At 50.6% G+C, this 18,154-nt stretch overlaps 8 protein-coding genes across 8 annotated transcripts; 3 read left to right on the forward strand and 5 right to left on the reverse strand.

The window, feature by feature from the left end:
• Positions 1 to 200: 200 nt before the first annotated feature.
• Positions 201 to 1,395, reverse strand: PC9H_003868 (uncharacterized protein; the record flags this gene model as incomplete). The annotated part of the gene is made up of 2 exons (XM_036773460.1): positions 201 to 436; positions 489 to 1,395. 2 exons carry the CDS (start codon positions 1,393 to 1,395, stop codon positions 201 to 203), a joined length of 1,143 nt encoding a protein of 380 aa, XP_036634933.1.
• A 368-nt stretch (positions 1,396 to 1,763) lies between these two features.
• PC9H_003869 (uncharacterized protein) lies at positions 1,764 to 3,479 on the forward strand (the record flags this gene model as incomplete). Its single annotated transcript, XM_036773461.1, has 4 exons — positions 1,764 to 2,492; positions 2,544 to 3,013; positions 3,061 to 3,242; positions 3,292 to 3,479. 4 exons carry the CDS (start codon positions 1,764 to 1,766, stop codon positions 3,477 to 3,479), a joined length of 1,569 nt encoding a protein of 522 aa, XP_036634934.1.
• Positions 3,480 to 3,767: 288 nt separating this feature from the next.
• On the reverse strand, positions 3,768 to 4,601 carry SOL1 (suppressor of los1-1; the record flags this gene model as incomplete). The annotated part of the gene is made up of 2 exons (XM_036773462.1): positions 3,768 to 4,338; positions 4,396 to 4,601. 2 exons carry the CDS (start codon positions 4,599 to 4,601, stop codon positions 3,768 to 3,770), a joined length of 777 nt encoding a protein of 258 aa, XP_036634935.1.
• Positions 4,602 to 4,949: 348 nt separating this feature from the next.
• Positions 4,950 to 5,880, reverse strand: RAB7 (Ras- protein Rab-7; the record flags this gene model as incomplete). The annotated part of the gene is made up of 7 exons (XM_036773463.1): positions 4,950 to 5,019; positions 5,068 to 5,213; positions 5,260 to 5,484; positions 5,543 to 5,588; positions 5,639 to 5,719; positions 5,777 to 5,799; positions 5,860 to 5,880. 7 exons carry the CDS (start codon positions 5,878 to 5,880, stop codon positions 4,950 to 4,952), a joined length of 612 nt encoding a protein of 203 aa, XP_036634936.1.
• Positions 5,881 to 6,089: 209 nt separating this feature from the next.
• Positions 6,090 to 7,094, forward strand: PC9H_003872 (uncharacterized protein; the record flags this gene model as incomplete). Its single annotated transcript, XM_036773464.1, has 4 exons — positions 6,090 to 6,180; positions 6,227 to 6,350; positions 6,408 to 6,666; positions 6,723 to 7,094. 4 exons carry the CDS (start codon positions 6,090 to 6,092, stop codon positions 7,092 to 7,094), a joined length of 846 nt encoding a protein of 281 aa, XP_036634937.1.
• Positions 7,095 to 7,337: 243 nt separating this feature from the next.
• PC9H_003873 (uncharacterized protein) lies at positions 7,338 to 8,379 on the reverse strand (the record flags this gene model as incomplete). The annotated part of the gene is made up of 5 exons (XM_036773465.1): positions 7,338 to 7,406; positions 7,501 to 7,614; positions 7,677 to 7,840; positions 7,892 to 8,193; positions 8,249 to 8,379. The coding sequence occupies 5 exons, from the start codon at positions 8,377 to 8,379 to the stop codon at positions 7,338 to 7,340; spliced, it is 780 nt and encodes a 259-aa protein (XP_036634938.1).
• A 1,494-nt stretch (positions 8,380 to 9,873) lies between these two features.
• PC9H_003874 (uncharacterized protein) lies at positions 9,874 to 12,667 on the forward strand (the record flags this gene model as incomplete). The annotated part of the gene is made up of 7 exons (XM_036773466.1): positions 9,874 to 9,938; positions 9,995 to 10,113; positions 10,173 to 10,631; positions 10,679 to 11,976; positions 12,031 to 12,252; positions 12,308 to 12,391; positions 12,443 to 12,667. 7 exons carry the CDS (start codon positions 9,874 to 9,876, stop codon positions 12,665 to 12,667), a joined length of 2,472 nt encoding a protein of 823 aa, XP_036634939.1.
• Positions 12,668 to 13,215: 548 nt separating this feature from the next.
• On the reverse strand, positions 13,216 to 18,017 carry PC9H_003875 (uncharacterized protein; the record flags this gene model as incomplete). The annotated part of the gene is made up of 15 exons (XM_036773467.1): positions 13,216 to 13,869; positions 13,916 to 14,043; positions 14,090 to 14,263; positions 14,314 to 14,511; positions 14,563 to 14,735; positions 14,786 to 14,926; positions 14,976 to 15,076; positions 15,128 to 15,354; positions 15,406 to 15,557; positions 15,602 to 15,813; positions 15,866 to 16,576; positions 16,627 to 16,739; positions 16,793 to 17,315; positions 17,374 to 17,761; positions 17,821 to 18,017. The coding sequence occupies 15 exons, from the start codon at positions 18,015 to 18,017 to the stop codon at positions 13,216 to 13,218; spliced, it is 4,092 nt and encodes a 1,363-aa protein (XP_036634940.1).
• Between the last annotated feature and the right edge of the window lie 137 nt (positions 18,018 to 18,154).

The raw sequence follows: 18,154 nt of genomic DNA on the forward strand, positions 1-18,154 counted from the left end.
TAGAACCAATGAGCACTCAGTGTTCCAGAGACTGGGACTAATATGATGGCGTTATATCTACACATGGCATCAGGACATGGAAAAATGTAGGCTGGGAATATAAGATAGAGGGCGGCCACGCGAGTCAACTCTCTGAAAATGTGATATGCTTCCCTTTATGCAATTGATGGTCGGGTCTAAATTTTTCCTCAAGCCTCAAATCAAGGCATGTTCGGCGGTCGAGTAACGGCACGCATAGGAAGGTCAATTGCACTGTGGGCATCGCGAACAGAGGGTATCGGAGGTACGGGAGGAACCGAGTTGACATAGGCATGGAACGCAGAGGGAGGAGAGGATCGGGAGGCCAGGCCGTGGGGAGTAGAAGAGGAACGACGAGGAGGCCTGGGGATGGGCGGAGGTCGCTCGCCGCTATTTGAAATGGTTGATTGACGCGCAGCTGTGTAAGGTTGGTCAACGATGAACATCCGCCATCAATTGAGAAGGCTTACCGGTGCTGAGAGAGCCTGGCGCCCACTTGTCAGCGAGGCTCATCCGCCTGATATGGTTCGACGGATCAGAATGGATACTCCGACGTCCATACACGCTGTGATCATCATTCGTCGCGTAATGGAACACCTCCGGGGCGAGAGGCGCTGGAAGGATGATCTGGACGTTGCTATGAGGGCTATGAGGTGTGCCACGGATGGTGTTGCGTGTCGAGCGTGTCGTGCGGATACTTGCTGCAGAGACTGATGACACTGGGCGCCTTCGTGATGTCGTACGGGTGGGAGGTGGTGTAGAAGGTGAACCCGATCGCGAACCAGAATTGGTAGGCTGTACGAAGGAGGCATGGGAGAGCGAAGGCGTGAGAGGTGGGGTTGGTGAACCTGATCCAAGGTCGCTTTCACTACTGAGTCCAAGAGAGCTAGAACTCGCGCTATCGTGATGAAATGAAGGATTCGGTAGTGGCAGTGAGGGATCCATTGGGCGGGTAGATGCAAGAACGGTGATATCGTCGACTCCCTGCTCGCTGTGGATGAAACTTGCATGACGAGAAGGCTCTTGAAACCCGCTCTCCGCTTCTTTGGTCAGCAAAGAGGTTTTACTGCCCCCAGCCGCGCTACCGAATGTGACCGGAACGGCGAGAGGATACGATGAATCCCGCCAAGCGTCTAACTGGGCTAGACGTCGTTCACGGTCATGAGCAAGCGGCTGCACCGGCGGCAATGGCGCCGTATTCGACGGTCGCCGGGCGTGCATTCTGCAGATGACGCGAATAAGAAAAAGGAGGATGAGCGCTGTGCCGACGCCCACGCAGACGGCGATGATGATGGTTGTCTGCTTGCTGTCGTCGGTCGCTCTGCGCTGAAGGCGGCGGGGGTGCGGCGCATTACGGGTATGTGGATAGTAGGGCATTGTGCAGCTAGTTGGCAAAGGAATGACTGTTTCTAAGGAAGGGCTGAGACCAGCAAGGGTCTATTAGGTTAAGCTCTTGAAGTCGGTGATTCTTGAGATGGCCTCGGGCGGACGCGCTGATCGCGACGGTCGACAAGGACATTCAGCGACGTCGCGAAGAGAGAAGGAGAAAACACACCGTCGCCCTTGGCCGCTCTCTGATAAGTCTGGCGCAGAAACAGGGAAATTGGAAACTCGCATGAATTGCTGACCGTCACGTAAGCAGCTGTCATTGCGCTGTTGTCCATTCTCGGAACCCGTGCCTCGTTATGCGTTACGTAATGTCAATTCACCAGGTACTCTTCGGCTCGTCGGAGTCGTCCTGAACGATGGCCACATCCTCTCGCCATCGTTCCCCACAGCCAGCACAGTCCATCAATTCCGTAGACACATCCACCCCGCCCAAGCCACGCCAGCCGCCCGTCACCCTCGCCAAACGCCTGCTCTTCCCCGCCCTCCCCACAAATGATCTTCCGCCACTGCTTAAGACCGCGACCGTTCCGCCCGAGCTGACTGCAGAGCTCTACGACTTCATCGCACTAGCATTGCGTGCTTTCGTGAACCCATGGTGGACGAAGATTACCCGCTACGACAAAGATTTCTTGCCTGAAATCACCGCTGTATCAACCGTCGTGCTGCAGTCCCTGGAGAGTCGCGTGCTTGCGGCTGACCTCTCCCCACTCGTATTCCAGGACTTGCCAGCGATAATAACCCAACACTACCAAGACTATCGCAACGCAGCTTCCAAACGCTCCACCTCTTATGCCGGGGGCGGCGCACTGAACACCGCACATCTCTTTCACCAGCTCCAACCTCATATGGCGCTAGCGGCCGACGGCCGACTGGAACCCGAATACTTTCGTCAGGTCATAGACCACGTTCTCAAGTCGTGCTTACCTGCGGCGAACTACGATGCGGAGGCGGAGCGATATATAGTCCGAGAGGTTGTGCTGAAAGTGCTCCTCCAGGATGTGATACCCAAGATCATACAACCTTGGTTTATACAGAAAGTGATCCTGGACCTCTTGGACCCTTCGGAGGACTTCGTACCACTGAAAGTATGTTTGACCTTAATATGTTCGCCGGTGCACAGTACTCATCTGTTCTAGGCCCCCGAATCGACCTTAACAACGGTTCCACCGTCATCGCCGTCGTTTTCTTTTCACAATATCGCTGTCTTCTTCTTGTCAGCGGTACAATCTCTATCAGGTTTCTGCCTAGTCCTCATCAATACATACAAGCAAGCTGTATCCACAATTAAACTTGTGAATAAATCAACGCCCAAAGGACGATCACCATCCCCGTCCCCACCAATACCCGTAGTGGAACTGACGATGCCGCCGACACCTCTAACTCCCCCCATATCAACGACCTCGTCGACCTCGTCAATACACAGCTCAATAAACCCCATACAGACTATCATTACCGCGGATCCTTTCATCTCGCGGCCGGACAATTACGCGCTTGGTCCTCTTCTTATGTTTAACGAGATATTCTGCACCCGTGAACGCCTAGCTTCAAATATGATCACGACTACAATGACGCTCCTAACGACTCTACTTATGAAATTCCTCGACCGGTGGGCATCAATTATGCGATATTCGCCTTTGTACTTATTGCTTCCAGGCTTCTCCCATATACATTGGATAATAATCTCTCCCCGCAATTTGTTACCAATATTGTACGCATAGCGAAGCGCACACTTTTCCCCAATGGATACCCCGCCCCAGCACCACCAGACCCGACACCCGAAGAGCAAGCCATCATACGAGCGCGCCTCGTCTCATGGAAGCCCAAGGGCTCCCTGGGTATGTTCACCGTGTTCTCGTCCGTTGACCTATCGCTGACATCCCGTAGTCCATATGTTCCAGCTGGTCCTGGGTCGAGATCATCCGGCAACCTTAGCCGCGGCGCTCGACCCTCTCACGAATGCTGCGTGTAATGCGCACTTAGTTGTGCTAATATTGGACCGTGTCATTTTAGCGTTGTTCCCGGAGCTTGGGGTACATTCTGAAGATACCACTTCGGATGATGTTTCTCAGTAGCAGGCCACTCTAATCCCGATGTACCGCTTGGCGTCGAACACTTATTTTGGGGCCATGTAACTTAGTAGGTCTGGAATTCTGTACCCGTTGATTCCAGAGCACTGACATCTATACGGATCGATTCAATTATTCTAGACATTGTATCCCTTTGACCAGCCGTACGAACAGAGACTACGTGAAAGGGCATGCTCGCCGCGGTAACGAAGAGCTAGATTAATACATAGCAAGTTACAAAACAACGTACGACCTGATAACGTCCGATGGCATGTAGCATACACACGTATGGCATTACACTTTGGTTGGGGTGCGAGGGTATTTGACTTTGGCGGCGGCAGCATCGTCGACGAACCAATACAGCTGCCCCGGGTGGGCTGGGCGGACCCTAGCAGCTGGTAGCCCTGTCTCTGGATCATCCAAGACCTCGCTCAAGACATCCTGCTTCTCCTCTCCGTGGGCTACGAAAGCAACTCGGGCAGCGTGGTTGATCACGGGAAAGGTAAAGGTTATTCGTTTAGCAGGGGGTTTGGGCGAGTCTTCGATGTACGCAACCCATCGGTCGTCCTCTGCGAGGAGCTCGTGGCCGGGGAACAGCGACACGGTGTGCCCGTCTGGCCCCATGCCGAGGAGGATGAGGTCGAATACGGGGAATCGAGCGGCGTCTTTCTGTGCGAACTCACGGATGAGCTCCTTCTCGTAGGCATCACATAGCTCCTCGATGTCGTTCAACAAATCTGTGTCGATTGTGTGTATCTGCGAAACTGGGATGGGGACTTTGGAGAAGAGTTCGTTTGTGCAGGCAAGGTGGTTCGAATCCGGGTGATCGAGGGGGACAACCCTTTCGTCCGCATAATATACGTGCCTACGGAGAAATTGAATTGGCACCATAGTCTCTTTGGGAGAGGACATTGTTGCTTACCATTTATCCCATTTCACAGCAGGGTTACCAATAAGGCCGCTGAGCATCTTCGGCAGGGAGCCACCAGAAAGCGCAATGGTGAACCTGCCCTTCTTGTCTAAGGATTCTTTCTGTGCCTTGGTGATAAAGGAGGCAAGGCCTCCGACAATGCCATCTACATTGCGAAACGAAAAGAGAATCGGTGCGTGCGGTGCGTGATGAGCCATGGCGGCTGAAGTTGAGGTAGAGTGGTAAACTCATCGCCCATGATAAGGACTATCAGCAAGGTGGGCCAACACAAATCGGGAAAGGGGCACTAAATGACTCAAGTGGCGTTCCATTTAGCACCACTAATGAAATTCGGGAGGTCAAGCAATACGGACAACAAATAGATATAGAGTTGTCATTAGTACTGTGACAGAGGCATCGTAAAGTATCATACTGCTGAAAGGGGTAACCATATGATGCATGAATAGTCCAAGGTCCAGACTGAACTGCTGAGAAGATCATGCACGCATATCCAATGAAGAGTAAACAAGGAAAATACAGGGGAGATGCTGGCGTGGCGAAGACAGTTAACAATTGCATCCGTAACTTTGGTTCGTCTCCGGGTCGAGGGTGATTGGGTCTGGATAATCACCATACCTAAGCGAGGGTGAGGATTGAGCGATTTCGCATAGAGATGGCACGCACATCTGTTCCTCAGCTTCCTGCTGCAGGGCATTCTTAGCCACTGTCTGGAATGCTTGCTCCACATTGATAGCCTCCTTGGCGGAAGTCTCGAAATACGGGATGTTCCCTTTCGACTGGCACCACGTCATTGCACGCTTCTGGGTCACCTGCAGAATGGTCAGAATAAGAATGGCATTCATGAATCGCCCTCACCTGTCGCTTGTTCTCTTCGACATCAATCTTGTTGCCCAATACAACGAAGGGGAAGTTCTCGGGGTCATGAGGGCTGGCCTGGATGAGGAACTCGTCCCTCCAGCTATCGAGAGTTTCGAAAGACTTTGCGCTGTTCACGTCATAGACTAGTACGCAGCAGTCGGCGCCTCTATAGAAAGCCACACCGAGTGATTGGAAGCGCTCCTGGCCGGCGGTATCCCACAACTACGCAAATGATACGCGGTCAACCTTCGGCGTCGTGAGCAGAGATAAGCGAACACACCTGCATGGTGACCAGCCGGTCGTCCACCATAAGCTCCTTAGTCAAACTTTCAAAGAATTAGATCGCTGCGAGCTCCCGAAAAGTCGAACGGCTCACAAGTCGGCTCCAATGGTGGCCTTGTATTGGTTGCTGAAGCGCTTGTTCACATACTGGTTCATGAGCGAGGTCTTTCCGACACTACGAGAGGAGGGTTATTGGTCGCGCCATTGCAGCGAAACGGATCTAGCAACGAACCCACTATCACCCAGGATGATAACCTACAAACAAGGCATTCGTCAGCGCGAGTCACGATAGCTGTTGAGGCCGGAATGAGGTACCTTGAGAAGGACTCTGCCCATTGCGAGAAGAACTGCAGCCGAGGAGGATCTGAAAGTGAAGTGGCGGGAAAGGAGCAAACACGCGGTGTCTAAGCAAAGGTCTACAAGTCGAGGAGGAAGGAGGCAAGTTTGGGGAAGCCGCTTCCGGCACAGCAGCAACGGGCTGAGTTTCAAATATATTCCCTTTCCATCACTCCCTTGTAGCCGCTACGCCTGTGGGCAGCAGAGGAATGGCGGAACCGTCATGGCAAGAAACGCTGCGTCTGCGACTAGTCGAACGGGATGCAAAGGATGGGGCTTATGCTGGAATTATCGAGCAATGTAAGTTGCCCTGCCAAAATGCTCATCAGGTGCTCACTATTTCAAGATCGCAGATTGGCTCAGCAGACGAAATTGCTGAAGGAACGTAATGCGTCGCTACTGCGGGCGGTCAATTCTGTCAAGGCAAATCCAAGCAGTTCTACCGTTTTCGTACCGGGGACCAATGAAGAGTGAGTAGATTATATTCTTGATGATCGGGATGCTCAATTGCAGGTCATGCTCTTCAGGAGTCCAGTTCGTGCGGCGTACATGGCATCCTTAGAGTCGCAGATATCTTCTCTGCGCGACGAACTAGCCACTGTCTATAAGACGCAAGGCCAGAATGCCCAACGTCTGCTATCAATGAACGAGACGCTCAGAGAAAAGGAGGAACTCTCGCGAATCGACTCTGAAAATCTCCGGAAAACAAGAGATGAAGTGTCTGCTCTGCGGCGAAAGGTGGACCAGCATAGCGAGCTTATGGCCGAGAAGGATAGAACGATACAGGTGTGTTCACGCGACTTTAAGTCTGACGAGGCCCTGTATCTTGAATACGTTACCAGATCCTACACGACGAGATCAGCACGTTGCAGCTCGAGCTGGGTCAAATTGAGGAACGCAATCAAACCCTCAACAAGGATAACGCGAAACTCCTGCAGCGTTGGCTAGATGCCAAACAAGTAGAAGCCAATAAGATGAACGAGGCGAACCAATTCTATGAGGACCTGCGATCCCAACATCAAGCCGTGATCAACTGGAGAGACAATGCGTCCTCGCAGGACCCTAATGCCGCTCCGAACGGCGCGGAAACATCGTCGCAGGTATCTATGCAGTCGGGAAACGGGGAGGCGGAGGGGAGCAATGGCACGATGCTGACGAAGGATGGGATACCATCTCCAGCGTCAAAGGACCTGGATCTGACTCCGAATGGCTAATCGTGGACGACGATGAAGAGGGTTGAATATTTTACATATTGTTGTCGGGACCACTTGCGCATACCCCTTTGCTATATTTCATACATAGGATATTATGTGGATTCTACTTAATGCATACCTTCCTACTAGAGTCCAACCTTCTTGGCAGCCATGACTTATTGCATCATCACTGTTGGGATATCAAGACAATTCAAACGTTGATTCAATCTTGCGTCGATATATAGTAACCCTCCGGTTCAGAATTCAATCGAACTTGAGATCTATGCTGAGCGTTGCCTGCGGATCGGGTGTGGAATACTTGGTACTACTCCCCTACGGTTGACTACATCAGTACATCGAACATGATATTGGGGACAAGACTTACTTCAGAAATCGTTCCACTTCCACCTTGCGTGGCAATCAGCACTTGCCGTATAATCGAAGTTATGGAAGACTTACTGAATTTATATGGGACGCCTGACACAGAATCGCTCTGGAAGACAGAAAGACCGTATATCGGAACGCTTTGTTTGTAGAACCACTACATGGATAGGCACAATACATTATTAGCCACTGACTCTACGGTGTTTACATAGCACTTACACCGTTGGAAGCACCAAATTCAACGCTCTTCTCTCGCGTAGTCCCCCGCTGCTTGCTGTCCTTGGCAATGAAATCCTGCTGATATCGTGCGTCGAACGGCGGGTCCATGGCCTCATTCCCATTGTTCTTGAACATATTCATCGTCTGATCAAAATCCATGAGGTCTGAATGCTCGTTACTCAACATGGCAGATGTCGAAAATTCGTACGACTCACATTTGTAGTCATTTGAAGTTCCAACTTGCTCGCCAGAGCCTGTCTCTGGCAATTGCGAACTCGCCGTACAGTGTTCAGACGTAGCCGTGAGGGTGAGCGATAGCGTGTCGAACGCTGACGATTTGACGTCGATGGACCCAGTGTGTACGAAGACAATATAAACCTGGCCACGCTTCGGGAAGTCCGGGTCGTCCGGTCTCGCTCCTGTGACATACAGGTAGTAGTTGAAAGACCAGGTTACGTTGGCGTAAGTCTGTCCGTCTTTCTGAATAGCCACATTGTCGAGCAGCGTAACGGTATCTCTAGCGGATAGTCGTCAGCAGCGATAAGACATCGTGCGGCTGACGTATAGCGTACCTCTTGAAGTAGGATGTCCCAATGGGTGGTCTAAGACGGTCGATGTATAGTAGGATACTTGGTTCGGGGATATCAAGGCTCGTCTGGGGAGCTTCACCTATCCCGGACGTATCTTGGACTTCCTCAGCCATTTTGTGCGATGCTCTAGAGCTATTTTCCCCTTGAACTTATATGCAGAAGTCATTCGGTGGAACGAAACGCCTGTTGCTGCAAGTAGTAGTGATCTACTGATCATCGACGATCATCAGATCAATACATCACATGACGGTAATCTAAGTTCCTGGGGTCCTTGATAGCCAATCAACCAATCGCATAATTGCGGAAAGCGAAAATGACTCACCGCCCCGTATATAAATCCCTCAAAGGTTAATGCGTTCTGCTGTTCCGTTCACTTTCCCTCCTCCTCCCCGCTTACCAGAAACCACTCTAAACTTCCGGGCAACTGCCCTCATCAACACTTTCTTTCCTATCAACGAGCCGCGCGTAGCCTCTTCAGCTGCGCCCTTCTCTATGCTCAACAATGGCAACTTCAGTGGTGAATCTCGGTGCTCATCTGTCTATCAACGTGGTTCGTCTATGCTTGTGCGCGCTCGCTTACCGTCTTCCGCTACGTATCGTGCTCTCCTCTTCCACGTCGCCGCAGCCTCCGCAGGTTCTCTCACCCTCTATGGGACATGTGATTGTACGTCGTCGACAATCATTCATGTGATCCTCATCGGTACGAACAACGGGCCGCTTTGCTCCTCCACGTCGCCCTCACCTGGTATCATCCTCGGATCTTGCTGTTACCGTTCCGCATGGGGCAGAGTTCCCGAGCCAGCCTTTGACTCGGGGAACGTCGCCAACCAATTATCATTTCGACATATTCTGATGGACGTTCAGTGCGCACATGGTGATGACTCGGGGAACGGCAACCGATACCATTGTTTCGGGAAGGTGTCTATGCCGTGTCTATGGCTTCAATGTCATGGTCCGTGGACCTTCTATGATCATTGACGCCACATTGCTGTTTGGTAAACTTTTGTATACACTTAGACCAGATTATACATGTGATCACTTTGAATAAATCTCATATTTCCCACATCCTTTACGTCAAACTCGGACGCATCCCATGAAATCGTTCTTCCTAGTTCGAGCGCAACGGTTGAAGCAGACGCTGAATTGCTGACTTCGGTATTGGATATTTCTCTATCCGCGTCTATCTCAAGTCGAATGTCGTCTAGACCATCGTCCTTGTCGATACTATCGTATCAAGTACATATCCGATCTCTCTGATCTCTCGAACAACTTCGTTCGGTGTCTTGACCGAAGGCTTATCAGTGAGAATCAATGGAGATCGAGTACTCGTCTATGGGGTATTGCAAGGCATTGGATTCAGTATCCACCCAAAACGCAAGAAACGTTCTAGATGAGTTGAGGAATGTGCGCGGTTGACCGTCATCGGTTGACCGCAGAACTCTGGCTCGCTGACCGTGGCTGCACAAAGATGCCGGCGGGACAGGAGTTTTAAGCGCTCGAATTGTTACGTAAGCCTGAAGTTCCAAAAATGCCTTGACACATTTCTCGAGCGACACTTCTCCTCCCTCTCCTAGGTCACCAACGCTGACCCCATATCCGTTATTTTTATGATTTTTGATCCATCAACGACCCCCCAACTCAAACCATGGCTGGTCAGAACCCTAGAGCCCATGTACGCCCAGCTTGTGACTCGTCCAATGACAAGAACTGACTTCGTAATTGTAACAGATGTGATGCAGAACCGGGCGCGTTGGCAGACTATATATTGGCGTTACTAAAGCACAATGTCGCTGAAAGTGAAATGCGAAAGGAACTATCAGTCCAACTGGAGGAGTTCCTCGAAAAAGGTGCGCCCGGGTGGCTTTCGCTCCCGTCTGGCTTCACCTTTTGACCCGCGTCACTGTAGAATGCCCTTCATTTATCGATACATTATTCACCGTTCTCAGAACTAAATCATATCTTCCTTATGCTACCACGTCAACCCCAATATTCCCGACTACCACACCCAGCGTCGACAACGGAATCCCCATACCGTTGGATGGTCTGATTTCGCCCTCTATACCGACACAATCCGAACGAACACGAAAACGAAGCATGGAACACGATGAACACGACGGGCGACCACCCTCTAAAGGCCCAAGGCTGAGTGGGGACGGCCAATCACGCTACATGAATGGTAGAGGGGACGGGCGTGGTTGGCAGGGCAGAGGGGATGGGCCGGTAAATGAAGGGCACATTGGGACAGGGATGATGGGCATGGGCATGGATATGGACGGAGCTGGAGGCATGGCGTACATGAACGGACGTCGCTCTCAAGCGTATCGACCTCCCGATCTGCGGCGGGGCGTATGCAGAGACTATCACAGTAAGCCCACAGTCGTTTCCTCCCCTTCCTTTGGCTCATTGGAGTAGACAACGGATATTGCGCGAGAGGCGCACTCTGCAAATATAGCCATGGTGACGATGCTGTCGTTCCGGGTCAATTTTTTCCGATGAATGGCGGACCCATGGCAGGAATGCCATTTATGCCTATGTTTCCCGGTATGCAGTTTGACATGGGTGGAGGTACATATGACCCCAATCAAGCCCGTATGGATATGCGGCCGCCAGTGAACGGTAGTCGACATATGCGCGCACCGCTGCTTCCTCGGATACAACAAGAAGATGGGAAGGTTGTGCATCCAGTGCAGGCCACAGGCGAATTACCCGTCATCCAAGACCTCACTCCTCAAATTCCCCAAACCGAGTCGACAACAACACCCACTGAGTCAGATAATGCACCGCGGCCAATACAGTCTCATGCTCCTCCCTTCCGCCAGAACGGCACTCCCGATACCTTCGCGCACGTTAATGGCGAATATTCACAACCTCAATTTCTCGACATGTCGAATTCTGCCATGGAAGTTGACGTAGGTCCTTCGATGCCAGCCCGAGGGAACGGTTTCCGTGGACGAGGTTATGTGGGCAGAGGGCGAGGCGGGGTATTCGGTGGCGAGGTTCACAATTTCCAGAGACCAGAGCGAAGGAAAGATAAAACACTGGTTGTCGAAAAAATACCAGCTGATCAGCTTACCCTCGACCAAGTCAATGGATGGTTCAAGCAATTCGGCACTGTGACAAATGTTGCTGTTGATGTCTCGGGAGGCAAGGCTCTCGTCAGCTTCTCCACTCATGAAGAGGCACATGCCGCTTGGAAGGCAGAGGAAGCTGTCTTCGGTAACCGATTCGTGAAAGTGTTTTGGCATCGACCGATGGAGGGACAGGGACAGGTTGGAACACGCATGTTGGCGGCGTCCGCTCACTTGGTTACGAATACACCTCACAAACCACCCGCGCCGGCGCAAGCTCCCGCCACCCCTACACCAGTTGCTTCTACTTCCAGAAAATCATCTACCACCAGCGCACTGGCAGCCAAACAACAGCTGTTGGAGCGGCAAATAGCAGAGCAAAAATCCTTGATGGCTTCGCTTGCCTCCGCGTCCGCAGAAGAAAAGAAGACGATAATGACTCGTCTGCGAAAACTAGGCGAGGAAATGTCCTCGAAGCCCGCTGCCTCCCTTGCACCTCCCAAACCCCCGACCACCGCGCCCGAAGATCTGGAGAAAGAACGACTCGATAAGGAGCTCGAAGCGCTGAACTCTGGGCCACCAGGTACCAGCAGTGAGACAACGGAGGACCTTAAGGCCAAATTAGAACAGCTCAAAGCTGAGGTGAGCACCTACATTGTATCTATCTTAGGGCTTGATCCTAACCCATATTTACAGGCAGCTAGTTTGGGCATCTCAGAACATGGCAACCACCCGCCTTCATATGGCGGCTATAGGCCATATCGTGGTCGTGGCCGGGGAGCTCCAAGAAGCTACTACCGCGGTGCCATCCGTGGCGGTGGTCCTCGTACGAATCTCAAACTCGATAATAGGCCTAAAAAGTTGCTAGTCAAAGGTGTCACAGAGCGCGATTTACAAGCAGTGCGTGACTGGTATGAGGTGTGTAATGCAATTGTCGTCCATTTGCCAAGAACGCTCATCATTCCTTCCATAGACGACCGGGCAACTTGAATCTGCCGAAATATCGGAAAGTGGTGATGTTACTGTCAGTTTCCGAAGCCGAGCCGCTGCAGAACAGGTTGGTCTATCTTGTCGACTTCGTGTCAGATTACTCACTTCGTTACTCCAGGGGCTGGCAAAGGGAACGAAGATACCGACAATACCAGATCCCATCCAGATTTCTTGGTATACGTTGCCCACGACGAAAGCCACAGCTCCTTCATCAGATCAAAAGGATGATGAGCGTGCACATTCACCTGAGCCAAGCAGTCTGACATCCCTTCATCTTCCAGAAGAAGAGGAAGTCGTTGCCAGTGGATGGGGTGGTGGCGACGATGGCATGGGCATGCTGTAAAATGCTGGATCGTATATATATATTTGTAGTATTCACCCTTCTCGCAACTCTGACTTTCTACGGGGCTTTCAGTCCCCCGCGCGCCGCTCACACAATTACATATCAGCGCGATTGACTCCCCGTCCAGGCAATGTACTTGTTGCAATGAGGGAACCAACCACCTTCAATTGTAACTGATGTATCTTCGTCAACGACGTTGCTAGACTAGGCATTCAATCTGTCGCAAATTGACTTATAAATGCCAGTGTATGCGGCCGGCTGCATTCTTCGATACTTTATTGTTCTGCTATTTCTGAAGCGCCTCGGCACCCAAAATGTTTTCCAGATCACCAACCTAAAGTACAGAAGGTACGCATCAATGATTGACAGGTTAATGGGCAATGGAGATGAGATGAGCGCGCGAATGGGCGACAATAGGACGGAAGAACTACATCTGCATAGGAATCAAGTCCTTCGCTTTGCGACTCATTCGAACGGAAGAGATAGGCGAACCGCTTTCATTGTTAATATATATTCCAAAGACATTATTAACACGGCACCCTTCGACTCTACCCTTGACCATGATATCGTTGCTTTTCGTACTCCTGCCACAACGACTTCAAAGTCAATTTTCCACCTACATCAAGGGAAACCATGATGGCATCTCTGGAATGGTCGTTGACCATGCCACAGAGAACAAAGAGGCCTGAACGTAGTTCCTTCCGTATCGGTAGGGGAAGTAGGCAAAGGGGGTCGTTCATGACGGTAACGTAAGCCTTAAGAATGTAGGATGCATGTTTTGAAAACGGCTTCGCTAGTGACTCTGCTTTCTGGAGCTCCTGATGTGCTGCGTTGTTGCGCACAACCGTCTTCGCGTTGATATTTTCTAGCAGTCTCGCGAGTGCTTTGGCTTCCCGGACAGTCAGAGGTTCATCGGCCGTGATCCATTGGGGGAATGTATCCAGCACCATCGATTTCTGCATGGCCCCAAGATTATGTCGAGTCGTTCTCAGACATAATAAAAGTCGGGCAAGGGTGTGCCCCAGTTGCGGGAGGTTATTGACCAACAGATCCCGACGAAGTCGCACAATTGTACTGATGATGGCAATAATTTGCTGGAACATGGGATACGAAGTGTGCCCATCGTGCAGTTTGGAATTTGCGACCATCTTCGCCAGAGTAGACCAAAGATTCCCAGTATCCGTCGGTCGTAGGACAGCAGGCTAGGAAACGTTAATATTTCTCCTACGACGGGTTGAGAGCACTCACTCTTTCGGAGCAACAAATCGAGATGAACGCTAATACTTGTTGTTGCCTCGACCGAGGCGTATTCGTTATGGCGTCAGCAAAGACTCTGAAGCACTCCGAACTAAACTTTTGTGTGGCTTTCAGACTTCCTAAAGGAGGTTTAATAAGAAGTCGCACAATATGATAACTGCTCGCCTTGTGGAGGGTCGTGAAGAAGAACGCTAGCAAGATGCAGCAACGATGTACCGCGGCTACTCTGGAGCACCTCAGCGGTGAACAGAGAAGCAAGCTGATCCAGGACATGGGAGAATAGTGCAGTCGATGAAGTGCGAATGTACCCAGCTAGCCGTGAGTCTATCAATGTGTTGTCTATCATCTTGATGTTAGTTGTTGATACAAAGAGTCGGCAATCAACGTACCTGTGGAACTGATTCTGGGATGGAACACAACGTATGTGGCTAGAAGCGTCTCTAATTGGTTTGGAAGTTCGGTTTCTTCATAGTAATCTAGCTCTCCGATGAGGATAGCAAGGCAGGCTGTGCAGTGCTCGCTTGTCGCTTCCTCTCGCTGAAGCTTCTTTACCAACAATTGACCCAGCTTCACAAACCGGCCAGTCGCTGTGAAATTTGGAGTCAATCATGACATCGGCAGGAAGAAACGTCACCTACTCGGTGATTCTAACCATCGTCCCAGAGACAGCACGTGGACCCAGGTAAGCAATATTGATATCTCAGGCAAAGTCCCGTTATTGTTCTCGATGAACGTTTCCAAGTGGTAAGAGACAGCCGCAAGCCATCGTTGATGGAACGACAAAAGGTCGCCTTGTGTCTCTTTTGATAGACTGATGGATTCAAATCAGCTTTAGCATTCGTCCTGAGAGCATTCACCCACCTCTCTCTTTGATACTCGCTCAATGCATCCACCAATTGCTTCCCAAGGTCGCGACCGACGGAAGTTCGAACCAAATCAAAGTGTGATAATAGCTCCAGAATTTTGGAGAGGGTAGCAGATTTGTTGTCCCTCATAGCATTCCTATGTAACGGTTTGAGTCCAAGCTATAGTACAGGCTTGAAGAGCGTACCGTAAGTAAAGCCCAACCAGATCCATTGTGACTGTTCGCAGTTGGTTATACATCCCTTGACAATGAAGTAAATGGTAGACGAATTCTGATGCATCATGAAGCTTGGATATCGCGGTGTTAGTTTCGAACAGACGTGAGGCCCAGAAACGTACGAGGGAGTCAGGCTGTACTAATTCCTTGGCCAGGAAAGTGCGTAATATTAGACGTGTTAGCTCATTGTTGGCGTCGAAGTCGAGATTCTGCGCTCGCTTGATCAATTCGATGCGAGAGGATTTAGGGAGATAATCTGTCGGGAAAAGGAGGAGAATTTGAAACACCAAATCTGATTGCGGCGATTCTTTCGTCGATGTCCCCTCCATGACCGACGCTATCAACACCTCTATACCTCCGATATTAGCACATACATAAGTAACTATGACAGTCAACGTACTGCGAAAATTTGGTAATTCCCATGTCTGCGCTGACTGCAGCTCCTGCGTTATGATCGCCGTGACGGACAGTCCGTGCCCAATGGGAACGCTGACATCCGTCGAGAGGGTGATATCCGCAAGCTTTCTCAATTGTGGTTCAAACTGAGGTGAACTACTGGGGTAAGCCAATGCTTCAGCGTATGCGACGGCACTTACTCGATCGATGGAAGCCAACGTTGAATGATTAAGTGGAGAAAAGCAAGGGATAGTTGCCGGCTGCCTTCCTCAGTTTGGGTCAGGAAATGAGTCTGTCCATTCCAAATAGCGGTGGTATCATTGGGCTGGGCAACGATATAAGTCAGAGCACGATCTAATGCATCTTGACGAATTTCAGGCGGGTCAACGCCGAAGAACATCAACGTGCGGAACTGATAGGTCAACATGAGCACATGGAGCAATTGCCAATACATACAGACTTACCAGTTCGAAACTCAATTCCGGAAGCAAGTATTGCTTCTGGAAAGCGTCGGCTGCCTTGGAGAGTAACTTGGTGGGGGAGCGCGTCAGAATCCACTTAGGATCTATGCGTAAAGAGTAGTGTAGACGCAAAGCAGCTGCGGCCACAATCTGCGCAGACCAAGCGGTGGGAGACTTCTGCCACCTAGATACCTTCAGTAATTTGCCAAGGACAGTCTTGACTAAGAGCTCGCTGGCTTCATCCACGTCTTTGACGATTTCGCTACGTTGCTCAGAGGGTACCGAGTTGATAGACAGAGACGAGAGGACGATGGCCGAGAGTCTGGCTGAGTGGGTGTAAATGGTAGACGCTATGTCCCATTCCGAGACTCTAGCTTTCTTGCCGCTACCACCATTACTGGATGAAGCTGCAGCCTCTTCGTATCTGCTCCAGGCGTCCTGCAGGTGGGTAACAATATATTTTACGAGTCCTTTTGTCTGATTGGGGGTTGCAAAACTCCGGATGCTTCTCCCCAGGTGGTCCAAATGCGTTGAATGTAATAACGCTCCGGAGGAAGAAGCCTGGTATAATTTCGGACCGTCGTTTCCAAGTGCGGTGATGTGCGTGGGGTCTAAGACCTCGAAGACGTTGTGTACGTAGACGTCTATCGACCGTGACTTCGCGTGATAATCAATCAGGAGATCGAGGAGTTTGAAGGCTGGCGAGGTGGACAACTAGGGTGCAAATCAGCAATCACGTACGCTGAGATAGAAGTGAGACAAACCAGAAGCAACCGCGTCAGTAGCGGCGACAATGCAAAGCTGACTAACTCATAATCGATACGCGTCAGAGTATTCAGGCATTCGATGGCAGATCGCTGTATTTCCTCTTCCACGCCTGGGAAACGATATTTAGTGAAAATCTGATATACATATACGGGTGGTACTCACCAGTCTGGAGCTGGGCTATAGCGATTTCCACGTCCTTTTTTAGGGTGATTTCTGCGTCAAATTGCGAAGGGAGGTACAATTTATCCTCTTGAATCAGAGAAAGCAAAGCAACTCTTGTCGACGCGTTTACTCGATCAACATCAAGCGGGTCCAGTAACGATCGACACCAAGCATAGAAGGCCAGGGCTTCTGCAGCCACTTTCTGTGTAACGCTTGGGGTCAAACGACTGGAGCCTTGATCAAACAGAGCATGTTTATTTGTCTTGAGAGCCTGGATATAAGACCGATAAAGACGAGGCAATACTTGCATCATCAACGGTGCTTGCACAATGACGTCCTTCAGCGCCGAGAACAGAGTGTCGTCGTCACGATCCAGGGAAGCCTTCATGGATTCGACGTTGAATATAATATCTGTGCCGACGCCGTACACCGCGTCTCTAAGGGCGGAGTATCGAGTTTCCTGCACTTCTTGGCAGTATTCTAACCAGGGGTGTAGATTGTGATGGATATAGGTGATGTACCACTATACATAATACAATGTTATCAAATTTTTCGTCTTCTCTTCCGCGGAGGGACCACACCTTCTTCTTGTTTGCCAAATTCCCAAATGTCCCCCGCAGGGTAGACACAATGGCGAAACCAAGCCGCACAACATTTCCCTCGTATTCAATACGTGTTGTGAACTCGAGGAAACTGGTAAAGCAGTCGAGGATGGCGTCCATAGGGAGTTTGGGCCCTGCTAGTGACCACAGCGTGGAAAAACATTTGGAAGACACGGAGATTAAGTCCGGCGAGGGTAACGGTCTGGTAGTATAGTGTTTCAAGAACTTGGCGAGGACCGAAGCAACAGGAAAGCTGTTGATACTCGAAGATAGCCATGATTTTGTCGAAGACGGGTGTGATCCAGCCGACGAGAAGAGAGCAAGAAGAAGCGTCCAGTAACGTATGTCTAACAGGGAGCTCGTTGCTCTGCAAAGTATGTTCCATTCATCTGTGAATCATCTTCGCAGCAGACGATTATAACTCACGAATCGTTTTCCTTATCCTTCGCGAAGCGCGTCAGAATAAAATCCCCTAGAAGTTCAGCCTTGCCCGGGAGGTAAAATGACTGGTCATTCCATGCTTCTGTCGCAATGTCGATTTTTGATTTTTCTCCGTGAACTGGAGGGTCCGATGAGGCTTTCAAGGCATGGATGAGATCCAATCCTGACTTGGAAGTGGCCATACTGATCGGCGTGAAGAAAGCGAAATATTTAGGCGCCTGTGGCTTTCGATCATCCGGCTTATAAATACCCCTTCGTCGGACACTGCCATTTACTCGATGGAATATAGAAGACTTTGCCTCGAGTTTTTCTATTCCCT

The sequence above is a fragment of the Pleurotus ostreatus genome (assembly GCF_014466165.1).
Source record: "Pleurotus ostreatus strain PC9 chromosome Unknown scaffold_2, whole genome shotgun sequence".
Classification (NCBI taxonomy): Eukaryota; Fungi; Basidiomycota; class Agaricomycetes; order Agaricales; family Pleurotaceae; genus Pleurotus; species Pleurotus ostreatus.